Source organism: Martes martes (assembly GCF_963455335.1).
Source record: "Martes martes genome assembly, chromosome: 7".
NCBI lineage: Eukaryota > Metazoa > Chordata > Mammalia > Carnivora > Mustelidae > Martes > Martes martes.
The window spans coordinates 44,170,011-44,197,165 of NC_137894.1; the positions used below are offsets into that span (position 1 = coordinate 44,170,011).

The 27,155-nt window shown below is 37.5% G+C and overlaps 1 protein-coding gene across 1 annotated transcript in view; it reads right to left on the reverse strand.

Annotated features, from left to right (window-relative positions):
- Positions 1-27,155, reverse strand: part of HERC1 (HECT and RLD domain containing E3 ubiquitin protein ligase family member 1) — a 192,813-nt gene that overhangs the window by 56,003 nt on the left and 109,655 nt on the right. Inside the window, exons 26-38 of the mRNA XM_080807823.1 lie at positions 26,161-26,429; positions 23,426-23,641; positions 22,659-22,779; positions 22,192-22,429; positions 21,842-22,035; positions 17,914-18,069; positions 15,437-15,543; positions 14,796-14,906; positions 11,565-11,741; positions 7,005-7,244; positions 6,560-6,643; positions 3,891-4,411; positions 1,276-2,051 (exon numbers count right to left, since the gene is read on the reverse strand). Coding sequence (XP_080663949.1) covers positions 1,276-2,051; positions 3,891-4,411; positions 6,560-6,643; positions 7,005-7,244; positions 11,565-11,741; positions 14,796-14,906; positions 15,437-15,543; positions 17,914-18,069; positions 21,842-22,035; positions 22,192-22,429; positions 22,659-22,779; positions 23,426-23,641; positions 26,161-26,429 — 3,210 coding nt within the window. The remainder of the gene's footprint in view (positions 1-1,275; positions 2,052-3,890; positions 4,412-6,559; positions 6,644-7,004; positions 7,245-11,564; positions 11,742-14,795; positions 14,907-15,436; positions 15,544-17,913; positions 18,070-21,841; positions 22,036-22,191; positions 22,430-22,658; positions 22,780-23,425; positions 23,642-26,160; positions 26,430-27,155) is intronic.

Genomic DNA, 27,155 nt, shown 5'->3' on the forward strand with positions numbered 1-27,155 from the left:
TCTTAAAAACAAAAAATAGTCTCACTTTTGCTGTAAGATTTGACTAGAGCTTCTCTAATAATATCTAATCACTAAAACTGTGTTTCCTTAGCACTCTGATGTTGATGCCTATCTTTAGTCTTCAAACATGCAAAGATGAAGACATATAAATACATATAACACATGTAAATATAATACAAATCTAGACAGAAACCTCATGCTCTAAACAGGAGCTTAAAAAATTAATTAAAACATCTAAGAGCTTACAAAGTATAAATTTTTTTCTTATCTGAAAGGGAGCTTACAAGTAAACCAAATATCAAGATAGCAGTGGGGCACCTGGGTGGCTCAGTCATTTAAGTGCCCAACTCTTGATTTAGGCTCAGGGTTATGATCTTGGGGTCATGAGATCAAGCCCTACCACTCGCTCTGTGCTCAGCAGGGAGTCTGCTTCCCCTCTCCTTCTGCCTTCTGGATCCCCCTCCACTTGTTCTTTCTCTCTTTCTCTCTAAAATAAGGTCTTAAAAAAAAGAAAGAAAGAAAGAAAGAAAAGAAGACAGCAGTTGCCACAAAGATAACTAATTCTATTAGGGTTGCCAAATGGCCACATACCTTCATAATCATGATCTTAATATGCCTATTCATATACAACATGCACTTTTCTCTGCCTATTTACTGTCTAAGCTATGAAAGGAAGAAAGGGAGTAAGGGAAAAGGGAAGGAAGGAGGAAGAAGAAGGGAAGAAAGAAAAAAAGAACTTAAGTTTCATGAAGGCAAGGGACTTTGTTTTGTTTGGTACTGGCTCCCCAGAACCAAGAAAAGTACCTGGCATATAGAGACACTCAATAAACATTTACTGAATATATCTAATTTTTATCTCAGAATTCATATTATCCCCAAAGGTGAAGATAAAAGATAAAATAAGGGTTTTTTTCCTACAATACAGAATCTATAAAAGTAGTACCTCAAAATGTCTCTGGGAAAGTTATCAGAATGGTATATATTTTGAATCAGATCAATAAATATTTGTGTACCTTTTGTGGCATAAATTTTACAAAATGTAATAATAATAATTAAATTCTGTGATTGTATAGGTTTAAGATAGAAAATTACAAGTAGACAGATAATCATTAACATAAAAGATACAAAAAAGAACTGTTTGCCTTGCAAAAGAAAAACAACGTGAAAACTGCTTTGGCCAAAAAGTTTTTTATAAATCACTGATGGAATATATCATATCTGACATTGTAAACAATTTCAACAACACAAAAGGAAAAAAAAAAACAGATAACATACCTTGTTTAATTTTGCCCCCAAACTGGTCTTCCAAGAGCCCATGGACCACTAATTTATAGATCATGGCTTGAGCTCGCTCCAGATCAGCTAATCCCAACGCTCTCTTGATGGGCGACCGCATGACTGCTCGCTTCACCATGTGTCGCATCAAGAACTGCAAGGCTGCGCGCATCTCCACATCTTCATGAACAACTGGAGAGCTTGCACAGTCTGAGTTATGACCATTTTCAGCCAGAACTTTTGGTATCAGCAACAGCTCAGCATATTTACTACAGCCAAGAAGAGCACTAAGTGATTTCATAGCACCGAGGTAGAGATAGGACAGCTGGACTGCTCGGATTTCCGACTGGGCTATGTCATGGTTTTTGGATATGTGATCATGATTTTTCCTTTTTCCTTCTGTTATCTGATGTTGGGGTTCCACATTCGGCAGTGTTGGATCTAAAGAAAATGAAGCTATTTCGTTGTCTGATTTGGAGGCTGTGGTACCCTGACTTTTGACATCATCAGATGTTAAGCCAGCTCGCATATCTAAAGCAGATTCACTCTCGGTTTTCTGCTCAACATCCCCTTTCTCCTCAGACTCATGTCGGTGTTTCTTTTCATGTCGCTTGGTGCTCTGTTTGCCCGTGTCTTCATGAATACCAGTCAGATACGTGAGGTCCAGCAACACAGAAGCCGTCAGGCCTCGGAATCGCGCCACATCAAAAGGCAGTGGTTCACAGGGTTCCAGATTATACAATGGAGTATCACTAGGCGACCAAAAAGTTGGGAAGCTTTAATAAAGATCAGAATGACACAGGAAGAAGCAAGTGAGGGATAGACAGGAGGAAGGTACAGAAAATAATGTAAACAAAATAAGATGCATCATGTACACAGTACAAAGAATAATTTACACAAACTAGAGAAATCATTACAGAGAAAAAAATGAGTCTTTCATGAAAAAATAGGGAGATGTGATGATAAATGCAAAAGCAATGAGATGTGCATGTATTTTCAAATCAGAATATTCACTATACTATAATGTAGAAATTAGCAAAATTTCTAAAAAGAGTCAAACAGTAAATATTTTAGATCTTGCAGGCCACACAGTCTTCAAGGCAACTTTTCAACCCTGCCATCATAGTGTGAAAGCAGCCACTGAATACCTAAATGAATGGGTGTGGCTGTGTAACATTATTTACAAAAACAAGAGGTGGGCCAAATGTAATTTGCCTATTCCTGATATAAGCTATTTGAAAAGCCTGCATGACAGATTTCACTTATTATGTGCGTAATGCCTAAAGTCTATTCAAGAGGTTCCAAGACTTGGTTTTCATTTTAAAAACTACCTTGTAGTCTTCAATTAATGCTTCCAATTTGTAGCTTAAGCAAAAATATGATCACATATTTCCTGATACTTGCAAAGAATTTACTGAAGTTTAAAAAAATGTTACAAATACACAAAATGTAAGAACTTGGGCAAATACCTAATGTGTGGTGGCATAAATTCGTCACATTAACCTAAATCTTGGTTCTAGCTTAACCATCTTAATCTTATTTTCCCTTTTCCTCATTTCCTTATTTGCTTTATTTATTTTGCTTTATTGTATTTGCACTTTCTTAAGACATAATAAATCCTTTCTGAAACAAGGCGAAGAATAAAAGAAAAGGTCACTGTAAAGTTTTCACTGGTTTCTTACCTTGGTAGAGTGGGCGAATGTAAGTATAGGGTGAAACTGTGTATAACTGTGTATAAACCTTATGTATGTGTTAGTTTTCAGCTGAGAGAATCTACAGCTATTGTTAGATTCTAAAAAAGTACTGCCTGCAACTAATACTTGAGAACCACTGTTTTAGATATTGTCCCATATCATATTAAAACTATAGAACTATAGAACAATCGCTTTAGGTAGTATAATGAATAGTTACATATTATTATTAATAAATCATTATTTTCAAATGATGCAACTATGTAGAATTCATTAGATAAGTGAGTCCCCTTATCAATGAAGAAACTTGACATATTTCTTTTGAAACATGAAGTTTCTATTTCACACAAATCCTATGTGATTGCAAACACATCTAAATGCTTTTAAGTATACAGTGTGTCAAATAAATGTAATTTCCCTATCTACCCAAAATATTGTATGCTGAGGGGACAGGAATATGTGCTTTAAAAAAAAAAAGCAAGAGTACTTAATATCACAGTTAATCCAAAACTTAATTTCAGTCACTCAAATGTTCCTGCCTACATTCAAAACCCACCTACACAAAATATAATTGACATATCTGCTTTTTTCTATCCCAGTGTGTAATGGAAATGATCAAAAAGCAAGCAGTCAAATGAAAAATAGAAAGACAGATCCCAGTTAAACCTAAATTAGTGAGCTTACCATTTCTTCACAAAACAAAACCAAACCCATATATCTTATAAACCACTAATATTCCAGGTAACATGGGTTTGAGATATATTCTTTTATGAAATCACAGTACTCATACCCAGCTGTGTGAAAAAAAAATATTTAAAAAACTGGCAGCTCACCTAAAATACATAGTTACTCACTGTCCATAGGCAATGGCCCATTTCACCATTAAATACTTGTTTGCTAAAAGTGTAACTCAACAGATCATACCTGATGGTAATTTCTGCTTCATCCCATTGGACCTTGGCAGACGTGCTGCCCTCTTTGACCACTCCCAGCAGCGTGGCATGGCGCCCAGTTTGCTTGTGAACACACCGACCTCCAACTCTAAGACCAGCATCAACTCCTCCTATCACTGCCAGCACAGGCCACACCTCTATGCAAAGGGTCCTCAGCTGCGGCTCTGAGAGGTCAGCAAGGCCATGTCTATTATGTTTACCTTTCTCTTCCTCTTTGCTCTCCTTCTCCTCTCTCATTTCATTTTCCTCTCGGCTTTGCACCGAGCGGCTTTTCTTTAGCTTCTGACCTGACTCTTTAATACATATCTTAATTTTATGCAGCCTTTCCATCATTTTTTTGTTAATGCAGTAAGTCCAACGGTCTGTTCGGTGAAGGATACGGATAAGCTGAATAGTGGCCTCCGCCAGCACTGCTGCTACTGGACTACAAATAGGGTCTCCTGGAAGTAAGTCTCGTGGTGTGCCACGCATTTGCATATCACAAATTTTCACCTGGAAGGAAAAATACCAGCAAATGTTTGATATTAATAGTTCTCCTAAACTATAAGTCACTATAAATTCTAGCACATGTAATCCCATTTGAACTCGCGTTTGGTCTCCTAATACATGTATACTACTGGCTGCTGATACGGAGTGAGCAAATATTAAAATTTTATTAAGTTAGTAGTACTATGGTCCTCTGAAACAAGATGCTCTGTCATTTAAACTTCCTCCTACAGCCTGTATCAGAGCTATTGTGGCCACCCAGAAGATGGGTTTAGACCAAGCTCTATGAGACTGATTCCATTTACTCCAAAAAAAGCCTTGAGAATCTATTCACTCTCATCCTTAAGACAAGTCCTAAGCCCATCTTATACTGCTCAATGGGCATGAAGATAAAAGAATAAGTCTAGATAATTGGGATATTTCCAATCTACACATTTCAAAGACCCTGAGGTTGAAAAAAGAGCAAGACTTCGGTTCAAATCTTAACTCTGCATAATCTTGGGAAATTATTTAATCTCACTAAACCTCAGCTCTTTCATCTGAAAAAAAATCGTACTATCTGTCTTTTATGATTATTTTAAAGATTAAATGAGACTATGTACATAAAGTGCCTATTACTACAGTGTCAGGTACACAGTAAAGTGTTCAAAAAGATGTTAATTACCATTAATATTGTTTTTACCAGAGACTGTGAAACTTATCAGAAAAGGCTTCTGGTGGGACACCTGGGTGGCTCAGTTGGTTAAGCAGCTGCCTTCGGCTCAGGTCATGATCCCAGCGTCCTGGGATCGAGTCCCACATCGGGCTCCTTGCCCCGCAGGGAGCCTGCTTCTCCCTCTGCCACTCTGTCTGCCTATGCTCGCTCGCGCTCTCTCTCTCTCTGACAAATAAATAAATAAAATCTTTAAAAAAAAAAAAAAAGAAAAGGCTTCTGGGCAGAATAAATTGATTGATACATAGTCCAAGGCTGAATTAACTCCTTTAAGGTTCAGAGATGTTGGGGAGCAACAGGCCATCACTTTGAGTAGAACACAGCAGAGCCTAGTTTGGGCTGCGAGAATGTCACTGGGGAAAGGGACGACTGCAGGTACTGGGTTTCTATTCACTTCATCTCCAGTTTTGTTTATTACTTGCTCAAGAGGCAGTTTCCCTCTCTCATGAATGGCTAGCTTAAAATTATACCATCTTGGCAACTGATTTTTTCTTGGCAATTTTTTTTTAAAGATTTTATCTATTTATTGGACAGACAGAGATCACAAGTAGGCAGAGAGGCAGGCAGAGAGAGAGGAAGGGGGAAACAGGCTCCCTGCTGAGCAGAGAGCCCGATGCAGGACACTGAGATCATGACCTGAGCAGAAGGCAGAGGCTTTAACCCACTGAGCCACCCAGGCGCCCCTTTCTTGGCAATTTTTAAAACATATTTAAAACCATACAATAAAAGGTGACTTTCATGGTTAGGACTGATCAAGTCCTGCACTTTCATTATAGAAATATGACAGTGTGAAAATTTCTACTACAAAATAACTAGAAATTCTGGAGAGCTAGGCTATCCTACATCCTCAAATGAAAGGACAGTAGAAAACAAATCCACCCATCAGCACATTTCTCTGTGGGAGACCACAGAGAAATCGGTCTCTGCCTGGGTGTTAGAAGAGGAGAACAAAAAAGTTTTTAGTGAGAGGGTATCTCTTTAATACTGTCCTCCTGAAGGTTTAGGGTTCAAATTTACACCATCTATAAGGTATAAGGACCCCCTCAGCTGAATGAATCGCAGGTTCCCCATCACAACTAGAACTTCTATTATTCAGCTAATGGTATCTGATTATATTCAAGATGATTTCTAGATCTCCTATATGCACAACTGCCAGTGAACCATATTATGCCTAATCTGTTTCCTATAATTCCTATACCTGAAAGGAATTATTACATTCAAACTGCCAGATATCAAATAGTGCCTTAATGAAAAATAAAGGTACTTTCTAAAAGTAATCTATCTTTCCAGGAGAGCAAATTACCTGAGCAGGTAATTTGTAGAAATAGCGGGTAGTAGAAATAGCTTATTCTATTTATAAACTCTATCAGATCCTAACAAATGCTAATAAAAAAAGACATATATTCTTTACACTTAAGTATAAAGGTATGAGATTTCATTACCTTTTCCCCTGGGTTGCTACTGTAGAACATTACACATGGGTACAACTCTGCTGCATCCACATCTTCAAAAGCTAATTTGGGTTCCTATAGAGTGGCAGAAATGATAAAAAGAAATAAGAATTTTTTTTAATGTACAACATCCAATCACATTAAGATTCAAAGCTTTTATGAGACACAACACAATTTACAAGAACAAATCTCAAATAACACTGCTAACCAAGAAAATCCCACGTGTAACAAATGATTCTGATTTGTTCATCTGCTTCAAAAATCTTAACTGGGATTTTACCATCTTTCTGTTGTTTGGTGAAAGAACCAAAAGGTAATAGAGTAAAAGCAGAGAAGAGTGGGTAATTTATAACCTGGGTAACCAGCACTTAAATAATTGAGTTGAGTATAAATAAAAACAAGAAAACATATAAAGCTCATGAATGAGTTTCAGTACCTCTCCATTTTTCCCAAAGGAAATGGTCCTGGCTTCCATGTCCAGCACACAGGTAATGAAATCTCCTTGAGTAAAGCTGGATAATGTCAGAGTCTGTTCTCCATTGTGATAAAGGTTACCACTGTAGGCCCGGTAGAGCCACATATCCGAGGTAGTACGGTGGTTAAAGTCATGTACTGGCCAGCGAGAAACTCCAACACATGTGCCTTCATTACCTCTGTTTTCCTTCACAATGTAAAACTAAAATAAAATGAAAGTGGTAATGATCACTAATATCCAAAAAACCTGTTTATATACTATTAGCTGCATAAACCAATATTAGGGAATATGCTCATAAGCAAAACTGATGCATTTATGGGAATATGGTAAATTTATTTCCAGCCTAAGTGAAAATAACATACAAATTAAAGTTTCATCATTTTATAACAATTTAGACAGAAATTAAATTTTTACCTGTAGAACATTTAGAGTAACCTTTGAGTACTTATTTAAATAATTTTAGCTTATATTTCAATTATGAAGCTGAAGAGGTATGTCCAGTCCAGAAAATCATTAATGGAAAGCTTCCGTTCTTTACATTCAAATTTTCTAACTACTCTTCTATGCATATTTCCGTGCAGGGAAGAGTTAATATAGCAGGCCTGAAAGTGCCCCTTCCTTTTTTTTTTTTTTTGGACAGGGAGAGTAGGGTGGGGAGGGGCAGAGGGAAAGGTAGAGAAAGTTAGAGAAAGAATCTTAAGCAGGCTCCACACCCAGTATGGAACCCAACATGGAGCTTGATCTCACAACCCTATGATCATGACCTGAGCCAAAATCAAGAGTCAGATGCTTAACCAACTGAGCCACCCAGGTGCCCCGAGGCTCCTATCTTTAAAAAGCCTTGCTTGTAACACTGGCCCTTGGCTAGTCTCTGGGAATTCAACTGGTAAACAGTTTCCTACACTGATACAAAACTTTCCCTAAGTGATAAGGGTAGCTCACCAGGCATACAGTGTTTGAACAATGTGGTTTATGCTGAATCCTTGCTTTCCTCCTGGCAGTCTAGAATTTTGGTACATGCAAGGCAGAGCACACATTCATGATGAGCCCCCCGTAAAAATCTCGGGTGTGAAGTCTCTAATGGGCTTCCCTAACACACTGCACACATCCTGCTGTGCTTTGTTGCTGGGAAAGAGCATATTCCATGTGAGCCCTCATGGGAGGGAGAGAACATAAAAAGCATGCACATGGATTCCTCCAGATTCCACCTTTATCTTTTCCTCTTTTATCCAGCTTTGAGTCCTTAGTGGATGGTTACAATAAATCTTAGTCATAAGTACAACTATATTCTGAGTCCTAGGAGTTCTTTTACCAAATCTTTGAATATAGGGGTGATTTTGGGGACTCTTGGCACAGTGGTGGCAACAAGAAGAGTCATTAGAACTTACTCATTAAAATACAGTTACAGCATTATTTGGAGAAAAGAGAGAGAGAGGGAGAGAAGTAGGAAATAACAAAACTCTGGGGTCTTGTGGCTATGGAGTTACATGTGTTACGAAACAGCAGGTGAATTACTATCTGTTCGAGAGATAAAATTACCTACGGAACTCAAAAATAAGAGATCCAATCATAAAAGAGTTAGCTCACTGGCTCCCGTGACTGCTTTTGGCCTTCTTAAAGTGAGGGGGAAAAAAAAAGCAGTCAGGGTAAAATTTGTGATGTTCTCTTATGGGAGGGAAAATAATGGGCCCCTGCAAATGGGCTTTGGATAGGCCAAAGAATAAAAATTAATTTGTAATTGTTTCTCCTGTGAGTGGGAGGGCAAAGAGTTCAAATTTCCCTGAAGGTGAATTGAGGGTAGACCAAAAATATTAGAAGTGTGTATTGGTCTTTCCTCCAAGTAAGACAAAAAAAGTTAAATCAGTTCCCAGAGCTGGAACAAAGCTGAAGAGAAGAGAAGAGAAGAGAAGAGAAGAGAAGAGAAGAGAAGAGAAGAGATGAGACAGAAGAAGAAGAAAAAGAAGAAGGGGAGGAGGAAGAAGAATGGGGAAGGGGAAGGGAGGGGAAGGAAGGGGAGAGGAAAGGAGGGGAGAGGAGAGGAGGAAGGGGAAGGGAAAGGGAAAAAGGGAAGGGAAGGGAAAGGAAAGGGGAAAGGGGAAAGAGAAAGGAAAGGAAAGGAAACAGAGAAAGAAAGAAAACAAAAATACCTCTCCAGTTATTTTCTTTAGACTAGATACTTCCACTGCTGTAGCAGTGCCCTTGACCCAACCAATTACCCTAAATTTACTGCTAAGACTTTGAGAAAATTTGACAACAGATGGGGAAAAGTTTTACCTTTTCAATTTTTAAATTAAAAATAAAACAACTTCATTTTGTGGTACTGCATCTAGATGTATGATAAAATTTGATGTAAAATGTTATAGGCTTATAACTTCATAAATGCTAAGGGATCATCCTGATCAGTGAAAGCGAGAAAGGAAAAATTGTTAGGGAGACATAACTTCCTTGTTTTTTGCCACAGGTGGTAAATTTAAACTCTTTTGAGTATCAGAAACAAAATAAGTTTCCATAACTGATGATTTTTTGATATGATTTTTGCTTACTGGAGCCTCTGAAAAAAGGGAGACAACATATGAAGAGTGATTAGATAATCTCCATAGATTCGCAGATACATTTTCAGAGTTTTAAAAAGTAGTTTTCACTTGCCATTGAGTTCATCAGTAAAATCTGATGTCTGACTCTCAGAGTCTAATGATTTTCTAACCTAAAGTGCATATTTCTGACTGGCTAAATCTGGACTTGAAGACTGACAAGGCCAAGAAGAGCCTTTTAGAAAAGCCTTGCTTGTCACCTGGACTTGAAACACAGCAGTTTGGTCTGACAATTTCTAGGCTTCAATGCTGCCAAAAAAACTTGTTAGCTTTTTAGAATTCCGAATTTACAGATTCTAATTGCCCAGACCTGACTCTAAACTGAAATGCAATACTGTCTGCCAGGGGCTATTTCAACCCAACATGAGCTGTGCTCAATTCAAAAGCAGGAACTGGCCCAAAGAACAAAACTCAAATTCTGGGACTGTCACAGATTTATGACTCCTCTGTGGGGCCACAAACTCTGAAAACATCATAGATTCTGGCTGGACTGTCTGGGTCACTTGCAGATGCCTCTAGGAAACGGCTTGTTCTTTGATGGAACCATTGAAATTTGAGCTAACTAGCTCTGTAATTTCTGACACAGAAACTGATTTCACTCCTCTAACTTGTGATTCCTGCTGAAAGCTGTAGTTGGAGGAAGGCATACCACAGGGAGCACGACTTTGCCATCCACTCTTAATCGACTGGACCTTCGACCTCTCCTTGGGGACATCACACTGGTGTTGGCTTATGTTCAGCTGTTTGGATTACTTGCAGTTTGCAGTAACAGACTGATAGTTTGTACATGTCTCATCTTTCTTTTGATATACATATCTTAGTAAAGCCTTTTATTAAAGGAAGTTCTTCCAGAAAGAGATTGATCTTTTCTAGGCTCCTCACTAGATAAATGATTTAGAATTGAGGTTTTTAAACCTTTAGAAAAATTTTAGATTCTCAAAGGCAAAGGAGGTGTTTGTGCTAAATGATATTGTTGTATAAAACAGTCTACGCACAATGAGCAACCCTTATCAGTTAGGGCAAGTTTCTATCGGTGAAGAAAACTATTTACCAGTCTAGTTCCAAATTTCAGCCAGGGACCAACATTGCAAGCAGGCCTTTCTAAGGAACTGGCCCAAAGAACAAAACTCAAATTCTGGGACTGTCGCAGATTTAGGACTCCTTTGTGGGACCACAAACTCTAAAAACATCATAGATTCTGGCTGGACTGTCTGGGTCACTTGCGGATGCCCCTAGGAAAGGGCTTGTTCTTTGATGGAACCATTGAAATTTGAGCTAACTGGCTATAATTGCTATATTAATTCCTTTTTGGCACAGTCCATCCCCTTGGCTCTTGGCCATAATCTCTTTATAGTAAAATTGTACAACAATATCTTTTAGTATAAACGCCTCCTTTCCCTTTGGGAATCTAAAATTTTAGTGTGTATCAGGCAGAGGGTATGTAACCAGGACCCATATAAAAATCTTGGGCACTGAGTCTCTTATGGGCTTTCCTAAGCAGAAACATCACACAGACTACTGTATTTCATGGCTGGGTATGATCTCTGTGACCCCCTCATAAAAGGGATTATCATAATTTCTTCTGTTCAGTTAGAAAATTTTTGAGATAACTTGAGAAGAATTTACAGGAGAGTTACAAAAATAATTGAGTTCTTGTATACGTTCATTCAGTTCCATTTATGTTAACATCTTACATAATGATAAAACATTTACATACGGTGTATTTTTTTTTTTTTAAGTAAGCTCCATGCCCAACAGGGGGCTTGAACTCATGACCCTGAGAGCAAGAGTCACATGCTCTACTGACTGAGACAACCAAGTGCCCCTACATATGATTTTTTTAAAAGTCTTTGATACATTATTTTATAAGAACCTGGGGAGAAAAGGACCAAAAGATAAAATGCTAAAAACTACTTAGAATTCTACATACCTTCCACTGATAGCATCCAGAAGTTACTCCAGTTGATGCCAATCCATACCCTTTTCCTCCACTGCCGTGAGTTAAAATCTGTCCATTCTCCACTAGGCAACACTGAGCTTTCTCTGGGTCAAATGATACTTCTTGTATAGGAAGATTCTCATCTTCTTCCTCCAACTCTCCCTGCTTCTACCAAAAAGGAACCTTGGTCAGTACTTTGGGATAATCCAGATCTCAGTTAATACACATTCAAAGACTCCTTAGTTTGAGTCCACAAATATTTATTAACGTACCAGGTACTGTGCAGGCAATGGGAACATAATGATAAATACAGCATGGTCTCTGCATAAAGCTTACAGTCCAATTAGGGGCCAGAGAAATAAATAATGCCACTTTTGTGAGAGAATAACAGAAACTTCATGACCAGTATAGCAGAAACATAAAGATGTAAGTGTCTAAACATGCACAGGAAGGATAAGGAAAGTATTCAAAAGAGGATGACTTCTGAGCTGAGTCGTAAATAATAAGAAGGCATTCAGCAGCTGATCAAAGAAAAGAGAGGCATTTAGGGCAGTATGTAGAGCATTGTGCCAAGGCATGGAGGTACAACAGAGTTCAGTGATTTATAGTAATTGCAAGCAGTGTGGAATGTATGGAGGATGAGACTGGCAGAAAAGGAGGATAGAAAGAGAAAAAGGAACAAAATCATGGAAGGCCCTGAATGCCATTTAAAGTTTGAACATTACAGACAATAGGGAATGCTTACACAAATTTATACAGAGGACCTCTAATCAGATCAGTGTTTTATAAACATTGTTTTACCAGGGGTATACAGGATGAAGGCTGAGAGATCGACTGGATGATTACTGCAAGAGTTCAGGTAAAAAACAGTGAGGACTTCAATTTATTAATTCATTCATGAGTATTTATTAAGCATCTACTATGTACCAGACACTCTACCAGGTCCTAAATGTTCAGCAGTATATTAGATATATAACGTCTCTGCTCTCAAAGAACTTTTTTTTTTTTTTAAGAATTTTATTTATTTATTTGACAGACAGAGATCAGAAGTAGGCAGAGAGGCAGGCAGAGAGAGAGGGAGATGCAGGATTCCTGCTAAGCAGAGAGCCTGATGCGGGGATCAATCCCAGGACCCTGAGATCATGACCTGAGCCGAAGGCAGAGGCTTAACCCACTGAGCCACCCAGGTGCCCCCAGAACTTTTATTTTTTTATATATATATATATGTATATATACACACATTTATATATAAATATATAAAGTATATATATTATATACTATATATTTATAAAATATATATATAATAATAAACATATATATGTAGATAGAACTATCCAGAAATTTTATTTTAGAAGGTAGAAACAGAAGATACATTAACGAAAAAATACCAGGTATGTGCTATGTCCAAATTAAAGCAAATGATGTAACAGAGTATGTGACAACTAACTCTAGATTGAGGATCAGGAAAGGGCACTCTGAAGAAGTGATTAATTAAGTTAAAACCTGAATACTAAGAAGTTGATGTCTGAAAAACCTATCTGAAGGGAAGTCTTCTGGGTAGAAACTGGCATGAAAGAAGGAAGAAACTCAGTGTGTTCAAGAAACAGGAAGAAGGCAAGTTGTTCTAAGCATAGTAAGCAAAGGGGAGACCAAGTAGTTCTAGACTTTATCCCCAAAATGATGAGAAACCATTGGAGGGTTTTAATCATGGGACCAACATGATATGATTTACAATTTAAACGATCACTCTGAATCCCACTCTCAGAGAATGGACTACAGGGAATTAACAATGAAAAAAGAAAGACCATTTAAGGAGATTCTTGCATAGTCCACGCCAGAGATGACAGTGGCTTAGAACAGGCTGATGGCAGAGGAACTGAGGAGGGAAAATTCAAGTTCTATTTTACAGAAGAAACAACAGGACTTGGAGATTGTATGAATGTAGAAAATGGGGGATGGAGAGTGGTGATAGAGAAGAATCAATGATGACTCCTAGGCTTTTTAGTCAAGTCATTAACAAGGAAGATAGTAAAGCTGGGGAAGGAACAGGATGTGATAACTAAAAATGCTATTAAATAGGAGATGCCTACTAGACATGTGGTCAGGCAAGTGGAAGGTGAGTATGTAAGTCTAGAATTCCACGAAAATGTTAGAAATGGAATTAAAAATTTGGGAAGCAACAGTATATGGGTCTGGGTAAGGTTTTGTTGAGTAAAGGAAAGAGAATGGGGATGATGGTTGAAAAAAGAAGGGGTCTTGGAACCTAGCGTTGGGATATTCTAACACTTAAACAAAAGAGGAAGAACCAGTAACAGAGAATGAGAAAAAAACATTGTACTGAGATAGAAGAAAAACCACAAAAAGTGTGGACTCATGAAAACCAAGAGAAAGATTAAAGTAGCTACATAAACGAATTTAAGGACGATTTAGGAAGTAAAATCAGTGAGGCCTACTGACTACATAGATGGGGTGACATTAGGAGAGTCAGAATTCCCAAGAATACAGGTTTGGAATGCTATGTGAATGGTGGTGCCACCAATTAAAAAATGGGACAGGGAGAAAAGTAAAAAAGTTTGACGGGGAGACACCTGGATTGGCATTTAAGTTTAGAAGGCACTGCATATAGGTGAAAATGGTTCCAGGTATATTTCAAACTACTAGAAAATGTAAGACTAGAACTCTTAAAAGCAACAGAGTTTGGGATGGAGGGAAGGAGAACGTGGCACCAAAGAAGAAATGCCTCTAGAGGAAACCAAGGATTGGCAGAGGAATGGAGATGTAGGAGAAGCCAGTATTTTGAAAACAACAGAAGGCTAGTGTTTCCTGATCAAGTAAGATGTGGACAAAAAAGTGCATCCTACATTTAGCAATTAGCACTTACTTTTGTCATTTAATTTCAGTGCTCTGATGGAAAATCAACAATCAAATTGAAGAAATAATGAGAACTAAGGAGTGGCTTATAAATATGTATAAAATTACTCTTCTGAGAAGCTTAGCAATGAAGGACAAGTGAGAAGATGGGTAAAAAAAGGATTTGGGGGAGGGCAGGAAAGAGAAATGTTTATAAGCTGAGAAGAAGGAACCAGTGGAGAAGGAGAAGGTGCAGAGAGAATATGGAATAACTGATAGAACGAAGTCCCTCAGAGCAGAAGGAGTCCAGAGACAGGAGACAGGACAGTCACTTGTGCTGTCTAAAAATACCTTTTTGGAAGAATCACTTACCTGTGACTTTATTTCTTGTTCTTTTTCCTTTATCTGAATAGCATGTTTGGCCTGAGCAATGGGTGTCTCCCACATACAGTCTGAGAGAAGGGAAAAGAGGCGTTCAACAACCTATTTATTGAAGGAAAAAGAATGATATAATTTGTAAAAGGTAATTTTAAGTAATTTTAGAAAAAATAAGTCATGTAACTGTAATATTAAGTCAAATGTGAAATTTGATTATACTAATGTCCAAGCTACTCTGGGTGGTTGTTAACTTAAACATCCTTTTTTAGGAGGATCATTAACCCACTTCCTAGTGGGTTCCATTGCCCTCATGTTTCCTCACTATATGGACCTCTGGTAAGGCCACACAACCTCACACACTTCTCTCTCTCTAGAGCCCAAACCTACTAAGAAATTCCACAGATTTTCCTTTCCTTCTGACCTTCCAAATATTCACTATATCCCTACTCCTCACACCCATAAGCTTAATTTCTTTCTCCTTGCTTGGAAATGAAATAATAAAGCAATCTCAGAAGCAGAAGTTTTGCTACTGAATAAATGACACATTTACCACTGGAGAGACTATAATTTAGATTTTGGGTGAATTATGTTACAGATGTGAAAAATATCTTGTAATAGCTTTAAAGAATAGGAACCTGAGCCATTTGATCATCTTCTACACCAGATTCACAAGCTGGTAACACAGCCTCAAGGACGTGAAGTGCAAGGAGCCTCGTTCTTAGGTTACCAACTAGAGGAATACCTAGGAGGGGAAAAAAACATATTCTTATTATCAGCGTGACTTACATTCAAAATGTAAATGAACCTCTTGAATAAAAATATCTGAGGCTCATAAGCATTTATGGTTGGAATAGACTACACTTCAACCTATTATCACAAGAATTCTGGACTCATCCCAATGTACATTCCCAATGTACATGAATATTCATGTTTACATCTCAAGTTTTTATGCATATATAAGATTTATTTATTAGAGAGAGAGGGAGAGAGAGAGAAAGAGGTGGCGCATGCATCAAGGGGCAAAGAGAGAAGGAAAGGAACAATCTTAAGCAGACTAAGTGTGGAGCCCAACAGGGGGGCTCAATCTCACAACCCTGAGATCATGACCTGAGCCAAAACCAAGAATGGGACACTTAGCCAACTGTGCCATCCAATCACACCTTTATTTTTTTAAGATTTATTTTTTTAGAGCAAGAGAGACAGTGCACCCGTATGTGGGGGTGGGGGGTTATGTATATATATAAAGGGAGTAGCACTATAGTAACTACTGTGCCAGGTACTATGTTATGCATTTCATACACATTAACTCTGTTGATCTTCACAAACCCCCGTTTTACTGATGAGGAAACCAAGGCTGAGAGAAGTGAAATAAGGGGACCACAGCTCAGCAGAGGTAGAACTTACAACAGGTCTGTTAATCTCTAAAGCTCAGGTTTATCATACCATTTCTTGGCTGCTTCTCCATCCATGCCCTGACTACCTCCCAGAAATTGTTAGGATTAATGGGAAGTAAGTAGTTTGTACTTTTCTAAAGTAAGTAAAGGTAGAGGCAGAATAATGACGGTTTTTTTTAAATACCTTCTACCACAACAAAACCAGTTAAAAATAAATGAATATCTCCATTTTTTTCTTCATGCTCTAAGACGTTAATCAATAAAAGCCTCACCTTATTAAATGAGGGGGGAAAAGCTGTTCTAAATTACACTAGTTAAGAAAAACTAGCAAACTATATTGAGAATGCATACATATAAAATAACAAGTACCATAGAAGATTAAATGATGTTTAGGCACATTTAAGAAAGACTGGGGTTTGATGAAAAAATTCTGGAAATGGAACATATGGATGGTTGAATAACACTATGAATGCACTGAATATCATTTAACCGTATGCTTAAATAGCTAAAACTGTAAATTTTTATATCTTATTTTATCACTGTAAATTTTATGTATATTTCATCACAATTAAAAAAAAGACTAGGAGGGACGCCTGGGTGGCTCAGTTGGTTAAGCCGCTGCCTTCGGCTCAGGTCATGATCCCAGGGTCCTGGGATCGAGTCCCACATCGGGCTCCTTGCTCAGCAGGGAGCCTGCTTCTCTCGCTGCCTCTGCCTGCCTCTCTGCCTGCTTGTGTGTACTCTCTCTCTGACAAATAAATAAATAAAATCTTTTAAAAAATGTGCTCTAAGAATAAGGTTTAAAAAAAAAAAAAGACTAGGAAAGGACTGACAATAATCTATGCAAACAGACTAGACGTTTAGGCTAAGAACTGGGAAGTAAGCTTATTACACAGAACTTTCATAGCACACAATCAGAAGTTATAATCAAGACAACAGAAATCATATTATGAATGGACAAATGAGATCTGCATTTTGATAATCAAGAAGTGATGTCAAAATCTGTGCCAAATTATCATTTTAAATAGGATATTCTCTGCTTATTTTTATTATGATAATCCAAACAAATACCATCAAGTTCTTTAGGTTAAATCTATAATCTAGTCTGGTGCTTTCTATTAAAACGGATGAATGGATAAAGAAGATATGGTCCATATATACAATGGAGTATTATGCCTCCATCAGAAAGGATGAATACCCGACTTTTGTATCAACATGGATGGGACTGGAGGAGATTATGCTGAGTGAAGCAAGTGAAATAAGTCAAGCAGAGAGAGTCAATTATCATATGGTTACACTTACTTGTGGAGTATAAGGAATAACATGGAGGACATTGGGAGATGGAGAGAAGAAGTGAGATGGGGAAAATTGGAGGGGGAGACAAACCATGAGAGACTATGGACTCTGAGAAACTGAGGGTTTTGGAGGGGGGTGAGCCTGGTGGTGGGTATTAAGGAGGGCATGTACTGCATGGAGCACTGGTGTGGTACACAATGAATTTTGGAACACTGAAAAAAATTAAATTAAATTAAATTATTAAAAAACTCCTATCAATTTTTACTTCTGAAATTACATTTTTCTTTTGATCAAGTAAGTATTCAGAAAATAAAAGTTGTGAAATCAAGGTTAAATGTCCAATGTTGTTCAAGTCCAGCATTCTCTGAATAAAACACATGTGATGTATAAAAATACTCTAATACAAGGCAAAGGTCATATACCTGAAGAACACTTCTGAGACGCTATATTTAGAAGGACTTCTGTCCATTTGGGGGAAGCCATTTTTGATTGAATTGCTTTTGAAGATACAACTCTGCGAAGAAAAACTAAAAAATCCCCCAGGTGCAGTTCGGCTGCATGTTGTTTCCTAAGAGCAGCTGAAGAGGGAAGAGACAAGATTACATTACAACCAAAAATCAACAGAAAAATGTCTTATATCAAGTAACTTACATTAAATGCAGAAAGCCCAAACTTAACTCAAAATTTAAGTTGTCAATTAGCTGCTGAAATTTTTTTTATTTTATTTTTTTAAGATTTTATTTATCTATTTGACAGAGAGCAGGAGAGAGAGAGAGAGTGAGAGAAAGCACAAGCAGGGGGAGCAGCAGAGGGAGGAGGAGAACTAGGCTCCCCACTGAGCAGGGAGCCCTGACAAGGGTCTTAATCCCAGGACACTGGGATGACGACCTCAGGTGAAGGCAGACGCTAAACCAACTGAGACACCCAGGCGCCTTGCTGTTGAATTTTTAAAACTTAAAGGACAGAATGAGGAAAGGTCAGAAAATAATGCCAAGCCTAAAACATTTCTTACATTTGTGTACAATAGTGAGGTTGCTAGAATAAAGTTTGTGTATTTGGTTTTGCACATTTTTTTAAACTGCTATTCTGAAAAACAACAGTTCTCTATGCAAGTCTAGAGTTTTACCAGCTAGAATCTGAAGGAACTTGTCTGTGAACCCCCTTAAAGTTGCATGAAAATTGTGTATCTGATTAGTAAAAGTTCACAACTTGGATCACATTTTCAAAAAGTCCATGATCTCTCCCAGCCCAATCAAATTAAGAATCACATCTCTAAAAAACACTTTGTGCTTTCAGATTCTACAAAGAAACAAATTTCTAGGTCTGAGTCTAATCTGACTGAGCACTAACTCCATGTATATAAAGAGCTTTCATACAAACGTGCCCTAATCAATCTTCCCAGCTTTTCCAGCAGTATTAGTACCAGATTCTCTCTTGTCCCCCCTCACAGTTTCCCTCCACCCTGTGCATTTTGAGGCCAGAGAACTATCTGCTCTTCCTGTAATGCACCATGTTCTATCATCATCCAGCACCTTTCATACCCTCTCGGCCTGGCAAAGCCCCACTCAACAGTCAAGGGGAAGAAGGATGCCAGTGAGGCAGTTGCCCAGAATGTCAATCTCTAAGGGGCCCAAAAACATTCAAAATCCTAACAATCTGAGGAAGGTATACACTCCTTTCAGGGAAATCCTGGCATGTCAAATTAAGAAATACACAAGACAAAGCACTTTAGAGGGAGACCCTCGCACCAAGGGCCACACTTAGATGGCCAGAATCTATCTTCACAGACATCTCGTCATTGCTGGAGGACTTCTGTTCTGCGAAGATGGGTGTGCATGTCTATGACAGAACTAGAATGCTGGCAACAATTGGAGACCATTGTACTCCTTTGCTACACTTTCTCTACCTTGTACTCTAACTCTTCTTTGCTTAAAAGCTAAGAAGCAAATATTTTTATACCAATTTGAAGAATATAAAATTATTAGCCTTCCCGAGAGACCCACATATAACTCCAACCTGTTTGTATACATTCCTCCAAAATCCAGTTTAAAAAGCTACCTCTTCAATGTGAACTTCTCTCTGTGTAGAAATCCTTGGGAAAATCTCTTCTATGAGCCCTCCATTCTACACCCCAACCTCACTCCTAGCAAGTACCTCTGTAACAAGACACTAAATTAATTAAATTAACTGAAGTCTGGAGACCTTCAATTATATAATTATAATTATATAATTATATATGATTATATATATTTATTTTTATTTTTATATAATATATTTAAATATATATTTTTTATTTAAAAAAAATGTTTTTAAAGATTTTATTTATTTATTTGACAGAGATCACAAGTAGGCAGAGAAGCAGGCAGAGAGAGAGGAGAAAGCAGACTCTCCACAGAGCAGAGAGCCCGATGCGGGGCTCAATCCCAGGACCCCGGGATCATGACCTGAGCCGAAGGCAGAGGCTTTAACCCACTGAGCCACCCAGGCGCCCCTATTTAAATATATTTAAAATATATAAATATACATTATATTATATATTAAATAAATATATTATACTATATATATCTTATATATATTAAATAAATATATTTAAAATACATTTATATATAAATATCTATATTTATATTATATATATTATATAATTGTATATTAATTATAATAATTATATAATATAAAGCTGGGTGATATACCATGGTGATTCAGTTTGTTTCAGTATCAATACTATGTTTGAAATGAAAGGTACACCTTATTTTTGGTGAAGTATTTTAGATGGTTTGTGGGGTTATTAAAAGGTGGCCACCATGTGTGACCAGAATCAGTCTCCCTTCCAGCCATCCCCACGAATAGAGAGAGGACAACAGCATTCTTTCCAGGATGACCTGAGAGGAATGGGTGTGGATTCAGCCTGCTGTTACATCTGCCGAGATTCACTCACAGAAGAACTCTTTCTTTCTTTACTGGATATGGAAGGGCCCAGCTTTCCTGGGGACCTACAGCTTGAGAAGTAACACTATTATGTCCTCCTTGCTGTCCGTATGTATGGTATTCAGCAGAGAATGGTGAGAAACTATTATCTTAACCACCTTGTATTCCTCACTGGATCTCAGGAAAACAGGCGGTGGCATTAAAAGCTTATGTTTATTTTACCCCTTGTGAGTCTCTCTGTGAAGAGGGAGAAGGAATCTGCCACAGGTGTAGCCTCTGAAACCAAAAAGTGGTCCTTAATCAGACTCGGATATCCTCCTAGACTCTGACTTAAGAAATTTAGCTCCTTCTTCTGAGACTCTTATATTACACTGTTATTATTTGTTGGCATGTCTGCCTCTCTCATTATCCTAGAAGATTCCTGAGAGCAGAGACAATGTTTTACCATTTTTGTATCCACAGGATATTTCCTCTATCCACTCATCTATCTATACAATATTATTTTAATATTAATTCATCAAATTTTATTATTATTAAAGGATTTTAACAGGGAGGATTTTAAGGGCTCCCAGAGTTCATTATGATGGTAAGACATGGTAGTTTTGTAAAAACATTTAAAATAAATGACAATTTTAAACTTTTATTCCGTAATTATGTAGCAGACAAAGGTAGCACTTCTGCTGTTTTACAATGTTCCTTATAGTTTTTTTTTGTTTTTTTTTTAAGAGAGGGAGAGAGAGAGAGCGAGCACAGGCAGAGGCAGAGGGAGAAGCAGGCTCCCCGCCAAGCAAGGAGCCCGATGTGGGACTCGATCCCAGGACGCTGGGATCATGACCTGAGCCGAAGGCAGCTGCTTAACCAACTGAGCCACCCAGGTGTCCCGTTCCTTATAGTTTTTTAAAGCTATGATCAGATGGTCATATTATAGCAATGAAATATATAACATTTAAAAATAACAAGTGACCAGGAAATATAACGGCCTAGCAAGAAGTTCAGCTACTCTAATTCTAACCTACTTCCCAAATATGAAAACCTTAGTCCTGGGGGAACACTTAAGCCAAGACTATGATTAAAGATGCACTATCAAGATCAAATGCTAAGAAAACATAACCTGGGAGAATCAGTCACCTGGAACCTCTACATTCCAGACCCAGGACAGCCAAGGAGAAGTTGAATCTAAAGAGGAAGCAGTATGGTCACTGCATCAAGGTTAACAGACTCTAAAGAGAGGAGGTTTGGTCAGAAGCTCATTTAAATCATACATAGTTGGAGAGAAAAGGGGTTTATAAATGAATGAATAAAAATTCTTTCAAAAAAATTCCTTCACATCTCACAACAGAAAGAAGTCTAGATTCTAATGATATTTACCAAAAAAGGACTCAATAAATGCTTGTGAATGATGACACAGAAAAGAGTTTATGATACCTCTGAAGTCCTTCTTTTCAGTTTCTCCACTGGAGTCAACTTTTTTTCCTTCTTCTTCACCCTCTTCTCCTTCCCCTTCTCCAAAAGAGGCCATAAGTAGTACACCAGCTTGGGATAACAAATTCTTCAACTGACTACAAAGTAGGTCCAACAAGGACTGAACTACTTTGGGGCTCAGTTTATCAGCATAAGTCCTACATGAAGTAACAGGAAAAGAACAGTGGTAATAATACAGTTGGGCAATTGTTTGTGCTCGAACACATAAAGGAGATTGGGGGAAATGGATATTACTAAAATGTGAAAAGACTAGGTCCTATATAGCTCCCACCAAGACATTTAATAATGCTCACCCTGTAGTGATGGCCAGAATCTGGAGCAACCTTGTACTAGCCACCTTTAAAGCTGTGCTAAGCTGGGAAACACCCGTCTTTGGCAACAATTGCAGAGGCTGTCCTAGCATGGTGTCTGTGCCACATAACTGCGACAATACATTCAGCAGACCGGTGGAAATTGCCAAAGAAACATCCACTGGTTGATAGTGAACACTCAGGGCAAAAACTGTAACCAACAGGAGACGTTGCTGGGCTTCTAGAAAAGACAGAAAGACAACAGAGAATTTTCTTTGAAGTAAGCAAAGCATTTACTAAAATAATCATATTCCAAAATATAAATAGTAATGTGGAACACTATTACATTTTCAAATATTTATTCTCCACCTGTAAATTGACCTACTAATGTTAAAACAAGATACAGAATACCTAAAGTATCTAGCATCAAACATAACTTGCATCTTACATTTGCTGGACCAATTACTCACCAATGTGATGCTTGTTTGCTTGCAGAGCTCTCTCTAGGGTAGCAGACAATTGTTGATAAATCTTATGCACAGCCACCTGGATTTCAATCTGAATATTTCTTTTAGCTGCTCTGATCCCATCCTGAATTATATATAAAAGTTTACTTTTTCTGTTAGTAACAATAACGCCTATCCAAATAAAAGTAATAGCATTTTTATCCCACTCTATGATAAAGCCCTATAGTGATTTTTAATTATTCCATATATTTCAGTATATAAAAGTTTTATAATAAGCTTATATTTAAATGCTTGGCAATTCTTGATTCTATACAATCTTTCTCATTTCCCACAAAGCAATTTTCTTCTCAAATACGGAAGACATAGAGACAACACTTAAGAAAATTTTTTGAAGCCATCAGAGAATCTAGGTAAAGTGATCAAGTGTAAAGTAAATTCTTGAAATCCATCCTCGCAAACACCAATCCCTATCCCAAATTAGAGCTATCTCTACCCAATTTGACTAAGGGTTAAGAAAACTGAGCCAGCAAAGAATCTAAAAGAACAATAGTAAAAATGGCCCACCTGATCCCAAATACACAACTATTACTACTCAGGAAACTAAAACAATGAGGTATCTTTAAGAATCATTTAAAAATCTTTATATTTTTAAACCTCAATCTTAAACACCAGATCATTTAGCATTATTAAATTGATTTTGTTAAAAAAAATATATATATAATCTGAATGTCTGCAAGGTGTCATCCTCACACAACAGATCCATCACCCACCTGATAGTGATGCAATCGGCCACTCTCTCCTTTGGCTCCTGCATGTCCCACAGTGCCTAAACCAAAACACCCTGCTAAAAACTGTAGCCTCACAGACGTGAGCAGTGTGGATGACTGGAAGCCTGAGCTTGACCTGCTTCCTGCCAGAGAGATGCTACCTTTTTCCTCCATCCCAGACAACAGAACGAGGATCTGGTGAAGTGCTTCTAAACGAAGCTTGAGAAAAGTAAAATAAATATATTTTAGAGTCCTTCACTGAACTGAAACATAAAGGAATTCCAACATAGATAATATATTACTTAGCACACAGAAAGCTCTGACAGTTCTTAGAAATCCATTCTACTAACATTTATTTTATTATTAAGACTTTTTAAAATCAAAATATTTCTAAAAACTCTACTAAGCATACTTCAGTATAAAAGAGGCTACACAGGACGATGGGGAAAATAAATTTGGGTATAAGAGACCTAATTTCAAGGCCAGACTCTTTACTCTGTTGACCTTGGAAAAGTCATTTAACTTCCTGAATCTGTTTCTTCATGTGTCAAAAGAAGCTAACACTGGGGCACCTGGGTTTCAGTAGTTAACTGTCTGCCTTCGGCTCAGGTCATGATCCCAGGGTCCTGGAATTGAGTTCTGCGTCAGGCTCCCTGCTCAGTGGGGAGCCTATTTCTCCCTCTCCCAGTCCCCCAGCTTGTGTTCCCTCTCTGTCTCTGTCAAATAAATAAAATCTTTATGAAAAAAAAAAAAAGAGGTTAATACTGTAGTACTTTAACCTACTCACATAGCTATTTTGATGCTCATGAGAATAAATATGTGAAGGTTTCAAAATCGTAAGGTACTATGATTATTGCTTCTTTCACTTATAATAAAGTAGTATAGAAGGAATACTGTTTAATTTGAGAATTAGAAAAAGTATTTCTGAAAGGTTTCTCTGTGATTCTCCTGAACATCGGGCTCTATCTTCCCTAGGAAGACAATACCCACCACTTTGGCCAATCAGCCTACTCTTTTTTTTATAATAAAATTTTTATTTTAAAATAACTGTACACCTAATAATGTGCAGAAGAGATGAAAAATGGTACATATGTATGCCTGTATCCTGTATGCCATCCCCCTACCTTTTGCTAATGTTATCATCTTAGGTAACTATGGTACACTTATTAAAACTATGAAATGAACACTGGTACAACACTATAACTAAGCCATAGACTTTATTTGGATTTCACCAGTTTTCCCATAATGTCCCTCTTCTGTTCCAAGATCTAATGCCAGAAAGCTTGTTGCATTTAACTGTCATGTTTCCTTAGTCTCCTTTAGTCTGTGACAGTTTCCATCTTTCTTTTGGAAGAGCTGTTCGTGTATTTTATAGAATGTCCCTCAGTTTGGGTTTGCCCAGTGTTTTCTCATGACTGGACTAGAGTTATGTATTTGGGGGGAAATACCATAAGTCCTTATCACACTATTTTCAGAGATGCATGGTAGCACCATAACTTATTACTGATGTTAATCTTGATCACTTGGCTAACATTATGTCTGCCAGGTTTCCACAATGTAAAATTACTCATTTTTTCCCCTTTTTATACTCTGTAAGCTGTGAGCTCCTAAGTTCAGCTTACCCAGAGAAAAAGGAGGAAGTAAGCTTTACCTCCTGGAAGGAAGAGTATTAAAGAATTTGTGTACAAGGGTGTCTGGGTGGCTCAGGTCATGACCTCAGGGTCCTGGGAGGGAGCCCCACATCCGGCTCCCTGCTCAGCAGGAAGTCTGCTTCTCCCTCTCCCTTTGCCCTTCCCCCATGCTCATGTGCACCCGCTCTCTCTCAAATAAATAAAATATTAAAAAAAAAAAGGAATTTGTATATATGTTAAAACCAGAATAATTAATAAATATTTTGAGGGAGATACTTTGAGGCTATGAAGACATCTTATGTCTCCTTGAAGTTTTGCTCACTAATTTTAGCATTCATCATTATTACTCTAGGGTTCTAATCTAGCCCTTTTTATGTTTTTCAAAATAATTTAATAACAAATATGCCATTTATTTCTGTATGATAATAAAAGAAAATATGCTTAACTTTATATTAATATACTGGAGATACTTTTCATTTCCTAGTACACGTTTAGATTTATTTATCTAACATTGCTAAAATTTATCAAACATTGCTAAAATAGAGAAAAGCTCTTACAAACTACAAAAGTAACTTTGTGTCTCCCAAACATTAATATCAAGTAGAAAAGCAGCAAGCAATGATTAGCAACATTCATACACTATTTTAATAACCCAAGAGCTAACTCTGATACAACTATTTGACCTTTTTTTCATGTAACTTTGTTAATGACATTATTTGAAACATCGTTTTCAAGTATGGATTTTAGCATGTTTCTATGAAGTCTTCTGCAATATAGCCTTTTTTAAATGGAGACAAATGGGTCAAAACTGAGGCTCTAAGAACCATGTCTATATGCTCACCATCCAGTCTCACCCTGGTCTCTAGGAGACAAGGAAAGACTTACGATTAAAGTATCTTGTTCTAAGAGATGGCAATTAAAAATGAACTTTGTCCACTTCAAACAAAATATTATGCTGTTTTAGTTATGAGAGTGACATCAAAAAGTTCAGGTGGAGGAAAGGGAGAAGGAAGGAGTAGAAGAGAAGGAAAAGATTTTCCTACTATTGTGCTTTCAGTGATTTAAGTTTCTGTAGTACCTCATGAGGAATAAATATCAAAGACTTACTTCTGCCCTTAACTGCTGCTGTTCCATTGCAATGATGGAGGCTTGGGGACTTGTAGACATACTTTCCTCTGGTTCCTTAAAACCTGGGGCATTCCCCACATCTCCACTCACAAAGCTTACAACATTTTCAATCAAAGTGTGAACTCCCAAAGACTTGGTCAGATCAAAATCAGACTCAAAGGAGTAAGAGGAGTTGCATAACCAGTCTCTGCTATGTTTCAGGCGAGCCCAAGAGTCACTCAGGGATTCCAACTGACTGTGCAAAGGACCTACATACAAACAGAACAAACATGTATCAATGACATCCAAGTAGAGCATAAATTCTGAAACTAGACGAGGGCTGAGTGCTGCTACCATACCAACTGGTGAGAAATGGACACATGTTTGAATACATGCATGCATTAAGTGAATTTGAGCAAAATGCTTTGGTAAAAAAACAAAAAAGAAACAAAAAGTAGAGCAATGTAAGAAAATAAAGGGAAAGCCCTGTTTGATGTATCAGTGTCTCTTTAAGCGCTTTAGCAACACGCTGCCACAAGAAAAAGAAAGGCAGAAGCTGCTCTCAAAATGCTTAGCTTAAAATGCTCTGCAGTATTAAACCAGACCACCATTTATGAACAAAAAAGAACTAGACACTTGGGGCACTGCTGGTAAGACCTAACAGTAATACGACTTCATCTGATTTAACATTATTTTTGCAAAAAGTTAAGACTGAGCAAAAAGTCTATATATCTACAATGAAACATTACCAAAAAATGAATATAGAAGGGCAAGTAAACTTACACAAAAAGGAGACACAAACATCACCCTTTGGGTGTCATTAATATAAGGAACACTTTCACTGTGTCATATGCATATTTATTGCAGGTTGTGAAACTCCTATATAGAGGAAGCAAAGTTTCACAGACAAGAATATATGAGATTCACTGTAAAATGGCATCTATTTAAAATTACCAAGTGATGTCACAATAGTTGCTAGATATAATACCATTAGT